The sequence below is a fragment of the Salvelinus fontinalis genome, chromosome 7 (genome assembly GCF_029448725.1).
Source record: "Salvelinus fontinalis isolate EN_2023a chromosome 7, ASM2944872v1, whole genome shotgun sequence".
In the NCBI taxonomy this organism is placed as follows: domain Eukaryota; kingdom Metazoa; phylum Chordata; class Actinopteri; order Salmoniformes; family Salmonidae; genus Salvelinus; species Salvelinus fontinalis.
In genome coordinates this window covers 30,276,035-30,287,377 of record NC_074671.1, presented here as the reverse complement: position 1 = coordinate 30,287,377, position 11,343 = coordinate 30,276,035, and the positions used below count along the sequence as shown (strand labels likewise).

At 41.6% G+C, this 11,343-nt stretch overlaps 1 protein-coding gene across 1 annotated transcript; it reads left to right on the top strand.

Moving 5' to 3' along the window:
* Positions 1-9,044: 9,044 nt before the first annotated feature.
* sox32 (SRY-box transcription factor 32) lies at positions 9,045-10,113 on the top strand. Its single transcript, XM_055930399.1, has 2 exons — positions 9,045-9,354; positions 9,458-10,113. Exons 1-2 carry the CDS (start codon positions 9,045-9,047, stop codon positions 10,111-10,113), a joined length of 966 nt encoding a protein of 321 aa, XP_055786374.1.
* Positions 10,114-11,343: the final 1,230 nt, after the last annotated feature.

The following is an 11,343-nucleotide window of genomic DNA, read 5'->3' as shown; positions in this document are numbered from 1 at the left end:
TTTTTAAAGTTTTTTTTTAGTTTTTTTTTTACGGGATGTCTCTGAGCACAACTTGACAATAGATTCAGCTTTTCTTAACACCACTGATCTACTGCGTGTGCTGTATTAAATGTTCATCATTTAGTGCCATTGTTCTGTCGTTCATCTTAGGGGTGTTTCACCCAAAATCTGACAGTGTATTTCTACGGTGCGGCTCTGTATGTAATGCACCATGCTTTACGAGCAATGCTTATAGTGGATGGAGGAGTTCATTTCGATTAGGTTACATACATGGTATGGTCGTGCACTGATCAGGGATATTCTTGGGATAGCGGACACTTGGACTAATGTGTTGACTTTGATAAGTAACCCCACTGCAGTCTCGGATGAAAGTGCTGTAATGATCACTTCCGCTGGTGGCGCTTTAGTTCCCCTAGCTGGAAACACCAATGTCCAACATGATGGAAGGAACATAGACCCCAACAGGTGAGGGGGAAATAAGAAAAATAAGATAACTCAAAGAATGAAAACAGGAAGCAGATGCCTGCTGATGTGTGTTAAATGTAAAATGGGCTGCCTTGGCTGGAGAAGGGGGAGTTTGAAATGAGTCATAGGCAGCTGTATCCTGGCCTGGACGTTCAAACGATTGTAACCCCCCCACCCCCACCCCTTGTTTGGAACACAATCTGAGGCACACACACACTTGTAGTTCTACCCCTGTTATGATCTTAAGCTGACTGAAATGTAAAGAGTATTTAGAAAATGCCATGATTGTGTATTGATGTAATGCTCCAAAATCACTTACTGATTGTTATCTAAATGATAACCCTTTCCGGCAATACTAGGGTGAGGTATTCCACATCAATAAAATAATACATTAAATCAAAAAGGCCCTTATATTCATACTGTATTTCCCATCCCATTCCAATTTTTTTTTTAGGACAAAATGTGCTCTCCATAAATAACTTGGTATTCTACGCTGACATTGTCTTTCTGCTGCATGAAAGTCTTTATCTAGGGAAGCATATGTTTGTGTGTGTGCGTGTGTAGGGGACCAGCAGCTCAGAAGTCCCACTGCCATGCTCTTTCTATACTTGTACTGATGATGCAGGGATTTTCAATAGAAATAAACTTTACTTGGGTTCATATGAACTAAACAATGTTGGTATGAATTTACTTGTATTATTTTATCTGTATTATCTAGTGTGCGTATTGTAATAGGAATTGCCAAAGGTGGCATAGATGTCACCTTGTTTGGTTTAGACTTTCACAATTGCAATGTTAAGAGGAATTTTACAGTGCACAGCTGTTCATTTCTAAATGAAAAATGTCTTAATCCCATTGTTACTACTTAGGTGGTTAGATATCTTATTATGCTATTTCTGTATACTGTGCAAAGGTCACATTCGAAGGTCATCATGAGTGTTTTTCTAGGTGGAGTCATGTGTGAATGGGGGGTGCGGGTGATGGAGGTGGGAATCTCAGGATTGGCATCTTGTTGGCGATAATAAACCAACATCTACACCTAGTAGACACTTTACACACATGTCAGGCCCTGCCAGGAAAACAAGCCTGAAATCTTACAGCACAGTACTTTAAATAAATCACACCACAGGAAAGCAACTAAACAATTACTGTTTATTGCAGAGCTACGGTCCTTATCTTCAAAGCAACAGAAATCCTTTTGAATCTAGTTCTGGTTTAAATCTTCGGGATGGTTCTCTGAAATCCCTAGGCTGGAGTATATGTTGAATGTTAAGTATCTACACAGAAAGCATCACTTTTATATAATAGTAGACTAAAGTGTTATTAGACTGAACTAAATTAGACAGACTAAACAATGTTTTATAGAAACGCCATCAATCGAGTTCCCTAAGCAATTCTCCAACATTTAAGATTTCAAATATTGGCTGGGAGTTTACAAAGCATTTACCATGGCTTGTGCTCCAAATCATCTAATGTCTGAGTGTGATAGTCTGCCCAGTTCACACTATCTAATTAAACATTCAACATTGTCATTGTCCAAGTAGACCAGATCATTGTGATTGCTTATCAGCTATCGCTGAGTAGGTCGTTTGGGACAGACACAGATATCATGGTGTCTCGCAGGTCTGGTGAGGGTTATACACGGATACTTATCCAGACCAGTTAATAATTAGAGGCGATTACAATCAGATGGAGCTCTGTCTGTCTGCCAGGGGGATCACACAGACAAGACAGACACACAGACAAGACTAGTGACAGGACAGGGAGGAGCAGTGGGACAGTACAGTGGGGCTAGGGGACAAGTCTTTACCTTTGGTTAAACTATGACAATCTGGTATAGTGCACAGCACCATGATGGGATGCAGTGTCATATGACAGCTCTGTAGAACAGCAGAGAGGCTCACTGACTGAGACTGTCTAGAATAGATGTATAGTGCAATAGCCTGCTGTGGCAATACAACACCACTTCATCAAATGCCCAAGCTCAATAGCCCAGATAATAAAAGAAGCACTCAATTTAATAGATAAGGGTCTTATCAGAGGTCCAGGTCCAGAATACAATTGCTCATTTACAAAGAATAGAATTGTTTTTAGGCATGACTGAAAATGATCTGCCCGTCAATAGCGTATTTCAGAGCTGCGGCGCAATGCATTTTGCAATGGAAGACATTTATGTGTAACCCACAAGGGATTTACACCAATAAATCATCATAGGCAGGAATAAAGTTTTAATCCGATGATAGGATAAGGACAATGAAGTGCTTTTTCCTCATCGTGTCACAGAAGCCTGACACAATAGACAGGCGTCGTTGGTTCCTGTTGGATCTCTAGATGCCTCTTTTATATTTGTCTTTTCTAAACCAACCGTGTTGTGTTCTTGCTAACATGCTGTTTATTGGGCATATATTTGACTTCTTCATAACCACTGAATGTATTACAACATTGTAATATCAGTACCTAGATCGTGTTTGTCTTGTTTTATTTAAAATTCCAAGCATTGGACTTAAACATATGAAAAGAAAACTGAAAAAAATGGATGTATTCAAATATATATTTCAAGTGTATCTTTTTTTAAACGCAAATCACCCTTAAATAAATACATAATCATGATGAAATTACCGCAAAAAATGATGTAGCCTAATACACCCATTCTGTGTCTGGCCCCTGCTACTGCAGCACTGTATGCAGCCTGAGTTTGATGGTCTGAGGATAGGTTTTAAGCTCTGTTTGGGGCTAAAAGCATGGTGTGTTATCTGCTCTGAGAGGTGGGGACATCATTGTGTTCAACTAATGAGACCACATTAATCCACATTAAGGGAGGGGGGTTAATCCTCTCAGTTGTCCCCACGTAGGACAGACCAGGGCAGGGCACTGTTTACAAGTGCTGGGGCTGGCACCCAGGGCTGAGGCCTAGTCTATGGTGTGCCTCTCAAAAACCTGATTAGCACTGGCTTGATGCAGGCAGGAGAGAAGAGGGGGGAAGGCTGCTGCATAGAATGGTGTCTGAGGCTGACAGTGTAACCGATGCCAGCCTCCTGGGTCCATACAATACAGTAGGAGTCTGAACCAACAGTCACCATACAGAGACCCACTCCACATAATGCCATCTCACATGGTTTTGTGAAACAATGCAGTTCACACCTCAAACCTCAGATCACAGGTTGCTATGAACAGCCACTGTATGGAAACTCACCCGTATCTCCATATGGGCCTGTTTTATACGAGTCCACTGGAATACAGAGGTTCGTTAACAAAGCCCCCAAGACACATGACCTTGCTTTACATCCTCTTGTTAGAAATACTCTTTTTTTTCGGTCTCCATTTTGTTGTTGCGCATTAGTAACTTCAAACACACAAAGTTTCAAAGTGTAGGTCCCGTGTGGCTCAGTTGGTAGAGCATGGCGCTTGCAACGCCAGGGTTGTGAGTTCATTCCCCACGGGGGGACCAGGATGAATATATATGAACTTTCCAATTTGTAAGTCGCTCTGGATAAGAGCATCTGCTAAATGACTTAAATGTAAATGGTTGGTGAAGGTCAATCTAGGATGGGAGATAATAAGATCTGCACATTTTAACTTCAGTTGCACCGCCTACCCTGCGAGCACACCGCACTGACACAGCAATATGGTTCCACTGGTGATTAAGATGAGTATATCCAGCTAATCAGCCTCACGTCACTCCATCCAGTGAGCTTCCTCTTTCTACTGCATGTCCTAGGTCCATCAAGGGACAGAATTTGCTCCAGCGTGTCCTAGGCAGGTACATACATGATCCACATCCAAGCCACTGTCCTAGCAGGGATCTTTATTCTGACCTGTCTATGGCTGCATCTTCCCACAGCCCCAGTAATCCAGTGAGCGTGTTGCGGAGAAGGTGCTCCTCGGGCAGGTAGACTGGAGTGGAGACACCTGGGGACCTCCAGTGCTGATCCCTCCACTTGTGCCATCCTGGCTCACTCCAAATCAGACTGAAGACAGAGAGGAGTGTCTCATATATGACTTCTGTCCAATACAATGGAACATTGTGATGGGGAATCTTCAGAGAACAATCCCCATACAAACATTATAGTGACCATTCAGCAACAGCACTGTCCCTAGTTGCTTAGATTTCAACAGTCACAATGGCATGCATGAAACAATCCAATGATATGGCTACTCTGGGCATACTGACATCCATTCAGAGATTAAGAAACCAATTAGATTAAACATTACTCACCTACCTGCAGTTCATGACAAAACAGAATGGTTAAGAAGATAATGAAAATCTAGGACAACTCTAAAAATGAATCAAAATGTCTTCTTTTATGACCAGTAAATGCCAAAGGTACAGTTGAAGTCGGAAGTTTACATACACCTTAGCCAAATACATTTAAACTCAGTTTTTCACAATTCCTGACATTTAATCCTAGTAAAAATTCCCTGTTTTAGGTCAGTCAGGATCACCACTTTATTTTAAGAATGTGAAATGTCAGAATAATAGCAGAGAGAATGATTTATTTCAGCTTTTATTTCTTTCATCACATTCCCAGCAGGTCAGAAGTTTACATACACTCAATTAGTATTTGGTAGCATTGCCTTAAAAATAGTTTAACTTGGGTCAAACATTTCGGTTAGCCTTCCACAAGCTACCCACAATAAGTTGGGTAAAGTTTGTCCCATTCCTCCTGACAGAGCTGGTCTAACTGAGTCAGGTTTGTAGGCCTCCTTGCTCGCACACGCTTTTTATGTTCTGCCTGCAAATTTTCTGTAGGATTGAGGTCAGGGCTTTGTGATGGCCACTCTAATACCTTGACTTTGTTGTCCTTAAGCTATAACTTTGGAAGTATGCTTGGGGTCATTGTCCATTTGGAAGACCCATTTGCGACCAAGCTTTAACTTCCTGACTGATGTCTTGAGATGTTGCTTCAATATATCTGCATAATTTTCCATCCTCATGATGCCATCTATTTTGTGAAGTGCACCAGTCACTCCTGCAGCAAAACACCCCCACAACATGATGCTGCCACCCCCGTGCTTCACGGTTGGGATGGTGTTCTTCGACTTACAAGCCCCCCCCTTTTCCTCCAAACATAACGATGGTCATTATGGCTAAACAGTTCTATTTTTGTTTCATCAGACCAGAGGACATTAATCCAAAAAGTACGATCTTTGTCCCCATGTGCAGTTGCAAACCGTAGTCTGTCTTTTTATGGCGGTTTTGAAGCAGTGGCTTCTTCCTTGCTGAGCGGCCTTTCAGGTTATGTCGATATAGCACTCGTTTTACTGTGGATATAGATACATTTGTACCTGTTTCCTCCAGCATCTTCACAAGGTCTTTTGCTGTTGTTCTGGGATTGATTGGCACTTTTCGCACTAAAGTATGTTCATCTCTAGGAGACAGAACGTGTCTCCTTCCTGAGCGGTATGACAACTGCGTGGTCCCATGGTGTTTATATTTGCGTACTATTGTTTGTACAGATGAACGTGGTACCTTCAGGCGTTTGGAAATTGATCCCAAGGATGAACCAGACTTATGGAGGTCTACAATTTCTTTTCTGACGTATTGTCTGATTTCTTTTGATTTTCCATGATGTCAAGCAAGGAGGCACTGAGTTTGAAGGTAGGCCATGAAATACATCCACAGGTACACCTCCAATTGACTCAAATTATGTTAATCAGCCTATCAGAAGCTCCTAAAGCCATGACATCATTGTCAGGAGTTTTCCAAGCTGTTTAAGGGCACAGTAAACTTAGTGAATGTTAACCTCTGACCCACTGGAATTGTGATACAGTGAATTATAAGTGAAATAATCGGTCTGTAAACAATTGTTGGAAAAATGACTTTTGTCATGCACAAAGTAGATGTCCTAACCGACTTGCCAAACTATAGACTGTTAACAAGACATTTGTGGAGTGGTTGAAAAACTAGTTTTAATGACTCCAGCGTAAGTGAATGTAAACTTCCGACATCAACTGTAAATAGATAACATAATTAAGGGGGAAATAAGATGAGCTACTTTCAATATCAAATATTACTAAATTCTCCAATATTTGCCCAATTTACAGAAACGTCAACCGAAACTAACATTATTGTATTCATGCTGAGTCGTTCAAGCGAATTAATTAAATCCATTAGCGCTTTTCTCACGGCAGCTGCCTGTGTCCTTTCTAACACTCGGATGTGGATTCTAACCCTAATTCTTGCAGTCCCTGAAAAACATTGAAATACATTTTGTGGGTATAACAAAAATATGTTTTTATTGGCTTATTATGCTAATAATACTTTTCTAGCACATAAGTACTCCTTGTGTTGTGTAACTCGATCGTATGGACTTCTAATAAAGTATGTGACATGGGCTATATTCCTACAAAATGTATGTCTTTAACTCATTCGTTTGTAAACTAATAAATAATAACGAAAATGAATTTGACAAAATCCTTTGAAATTTCCATTGGGCTATATAACTTAATGTGATTAGTTTCGTATGCAACGTCATGCGCGCAATCATTATCAACGGATCCTGTGCGAGATCATGAAAATATAACATCATTAACATATTTGACTAGGCCTAGAGCAATTTAAACAAATAGGGCTATAGCCTACTCAGCCACATTTAGTGTGGCTAGCCTATGCTTCAAGTGGAGTCCTTCATTTCAATTCGATTACTTCGTTATGTTAGCATTAGACGGTCTAATAAGCAAGCATAGATTGTATCGATTCACAAACATACACCTCGGGGCCCAAAGTTTCGTTGTGCCGATTCTCAGACTGATCTCTCTACTTTGAAGAGTCTACTTTAAACGGTCTAAAAGAGGAGTATCTAAAAGAAAAAAGAAACCTTGACCCCCCTGTTATTGAATTAACCGAGGCAGCAACATCAGAACTGACTCGTCTGTTTGATCAAGGTGTCAACATCCATTACCTTTTTTTTTTTACGGGGCCTAAAGACATAGACTACACGATAGCAATTCGTCTGTCGCTACAAAACAGTGCAGGTGGAGGCCGAAATTAATGAAGCGCACTATCGTGTGTATTCTCACAATAAGACCCATTATATGCCTTTTTGACATCTTAATAGCAGAGGCTGAAGACATGACAGCAAGTCGTCTAGCCACAAAGAAAACGTTGCAGGTACAGGCCAGAATGGTTGACGGGCGTTCCCCCTAGGTATTCTTAATTCCACATCGACATAAATTGCTGTAATGACCCTAGCCTCTATTGTTGAAGTTGATGGGATGTATAATCAGGTGTGTAATCAAAGAAAATAGAGTGGGATTATCAGATGAAACCGAGAGGAATTATATCATGTTAAGACTTTTTTTTAGACTAGTCATGCAAATTGAAAATCAACAGGAATACACTGACTGAACTCAAAGGCTGAGCTTCACAGCCAGGGTTTGTTGACTCGCCGAGGTTATTCTGACATCGAAGTTTGTGAGTTCATGAACAATCTCAGGAGTTGTAAAAATGAAACATGTTTATATGAAAACAAGCTCGCCCTAGCTCTCTGGGGGGTTACACTGTCCCTTGTACCACACAACTCCAATAGATTTTCCTTCCTGACCTTTTAGGACTTCCTGTGCAAATCTTATCACTCCGAAAAACCTGACAGGGCAAAGGCAACACGACCATGCACGCCCAGCTGTTAAAAAGGCCTGTTTAAAATAGGCTACATATTTTTCTTACAGCTGTATTACTGGATATGGCATACTGGATATGTCTTTGTGTTAACCCATGAACACCCACAGCATGTCCAAGATGAGCTGGCATTAGCTCTATAGCCTATTTATTTTATTACAGACCTACTGATGAATCGACTTGAAATAGAACACTGTCACACACAAAGGTGAGCTTGTAATGCGGCCTTTTCAAAAGTTGATATACCTCTTTTGTTGGTGGTAAATATTTGTGCCCCGTAATCTTAGAATAAAGCTACCTTGATCATGTTTGTTATCGTCCTGTAAAATGTGCTTTGATAGAGACAGTGGACCTGATAAGAGGAGAGGGCAATTTGCACGTGGCCCGTGGTCTTTTAATGAATAACTAAAGTATTGCCACATAACTTTAATGTTAGAGTGATGGCCAATTTATCTAATTTTGTTTATCACACACAGGAAAAAGTAATGCCTCAATAAAAAAAACGGAAAGATATTTCAGGGGAAAGGGGGAATAAAATAGTCATCCGATTCATTTAAGGAATAGGAAACTGCCAGCTTCCTAAAAAGTAAATCCGCGATGAATACCTTATTAACAGCCTGTGAAGACATCTAGGCCTATGTCAACTTTGCCAAGATTGTCGTGATGCAATCATGACATCATTTATCACGAAACATTTTAAAAGGGATATTACAAATTCATTTTTGTCGAAAGGGAAATAATAGGCTAACGTGTATTCTTTTGATTTAACATTAAATGTCAACTTCGGTTTCATGACTGATGATTGAGGCATCAAGGACTATCAATGACTTGCGAAAACACCTGGATTTCACACCTTAAATCCACTCCTCCTTGGCTCCCATTGGTGGAAGGAGCGCATATAGCCCGTCTCCATCAATACTAGAGTAGGAGAGCAACCTCAAAGGTTAAAAAGATAGTAACCATGTACTTTGATCCGATCTCCACACATTTCGAACTGTGCCCAACGAAAGACATATTTGAAAGCGACAAGTTCTGCGTTGAGTCTTCCCAGAGTGAGCTGATGTCCGAGGCGAAGTCCCCCAACTCTGGCCCAACTAGTCCTATCTCGGTCAACTCTGACTCCAGCTGCGCCAGTCCTGAGCCGAAACCATCCGCAGAGACGCGGGTCAGAAGGCCGCTGAACGCCTTTATTATCTGGACCAAGGAGGAACGCAGACGCTTAGCCCAACTCAATCCTGACCTGGAGAATACCGACCTCAGCAAAATTCTCGGTAAGTTTCATTCAAATAATTCCCATTTAAATTAAAACTATGACGAGACTATTCATATTTCAACAATTATATACTGATAACTAACATGATTTTTTTGCTGCAGGTAAGACCTGGAAGGCCATGTCTCTGGCAGAGAAGCGGTCCTACATGCAGGAGGCAGAGCGCCTGAGAGTACAGCACACTGTTGACCATCCCAACTACAAGTACCGGCCTCGCAGGAAGAAGCAGCTGAAGAAGGGCCCCAAAGGGCCCCTGCCTGTGGAGACCACTGTCCCTCTCTCCACCCTCTGCAGTAAAGGCTTTACCGTGCCTTATGACCTCAACTACCTCATCCAGAACCAGTCCAATCAGCAGCAAGCCTACCCATATCCAGCCACCTACCAATCCTCCCAGGCAAACTTTTCCCATCTTCCCACGGAGACCTTCCCAGACAGGTTCATTTACACAAATCCAGCAGCCACATTCTCTAATAAGCCTCTAATGTACTCTAACACTGAGGAATACCCAGCAGAGCCTCATCCGTACTACTCTGCCCAGCATGGGCTGCAGCAGTGTGGGCCCCCCAACCCAGCCTGTGCTATGTCTCACGGGGAGCAGGGGAACTTCAGGGCCTCGGGCCCCCAGCTGTGCCCCCCTACTGGACCCTCTCTGGAGTTCTATCTGGAGCAGGTTCAGCTGGACATGCTCTATGATCTGGATCCCAGTGAGTTCGAACAGTACTTTGGCCCGTCCACATGCCAGCCTGAGCCACTGGCGTAAAATGGTCCCCAGTGGGGTAGCTTGAACACTTGAGAGGCTTTAGCGTGCACAGCATGTCAAATCCGAAATGTATTTATTGAAATTATATATTTTTTTCCCAACCTACTGTTACTATTTAGATGTATGGAAATTACGTTACACGTTTTAAACATGACATGTTTAGCATTGTTATTTATATTGTTTGTTTTGTTTTTGTCAAAATGTACTCTTATTGATTAAAGAGTGTTTCCCAACCAAATATGTCTTATAAATAAATCTAAAAGAACCTTAACGTTTTTTGCTGTTGTTGTAGTTATTAACAGAACATACTCTAATGTGAATGCTACATTTAACATATTCAAATGTGTGGTGCACCAAATTATACAACATTTCAACAGATTAATTGATAAAGAATGAGTTTCTTTTGAATTTCTATTATGATGGATGACTGGCTACAAATGATCTGGAATATTTATTAGTTATATCAACAAACTGGAGTGGACTGAGAGGCTGTCAGGGTTATTGCTTGTCCAGCCGTTGGCAGAAGCCAGGCTGTTGACATACTGTTTTATCTCTAGCCCTGTGTATTTCTCGTCCCCGGGCGTTGGGAGGGAAATGGCGCCAGGGGCATAAACTTCCAAACTTCCTGTTTCATTTTAAAACATCTCACAAAGGCTCTAAAAATATGCCAAAAATATTACACATCTCCCAAATCGTATGCCTCTGGCTGCCAAATGTTTATCCATTTATGAAAATGTTTATCCCACTCTGCCCCAACCTGACTGTGCTAACCCAGTGCAAACTATTGACTCGTCAAGCATTGTGGCAGGGCAAAAGGCCAGACAGGCAGAGCTTTATGCTAAATTAAAACACATCACAAGTTCCCACTCCCCACCAAACCCACTCAGATTCACCAACACATATTTTCATAAGCATCCTTTATGAAGGGTTCACATGAGGAAACATTGAATAATGACAGGGACGGTTATTATTGTGGAGAAGGGGGAAGTGCAGGATGGAGGCCAAGGGAGAGATCTGCCCAAGGAGAGAGGGCTGATTAGGGGCCTGAAGAGCTGCTCTCCTCAGCACTTCCAGGCTCCAGCCGACAGCCACCTGAATGAACGGAAGACATCTGACGTCAGATCCATTCCCATGATACTCATGTAAAACCGCTCAGACACTGTGTTTATGTGTGACTGAGAGACTCTCTCTCACACATAAATACACTAATATACAAATATATACAAATGA

What these genes read in the sequence shown, in the direction of transcription:
- sox32 (XM_055930399.1), top strand. Translation starts at nt 9,045, where the DNA reads ATGTACTTTGATCCGATCTCCACACATTTCGAACTGTGCCCAACGAAA. An exon ending in CGACCTCAGCAAAATTCTCG is followed by an intron (nt 9,355 to 9,457) that starts GTAAGTTTCATT and finishes TTTTTGCTGCAG; the next exon opens with GTAAGACCTGGAAGGCCATG.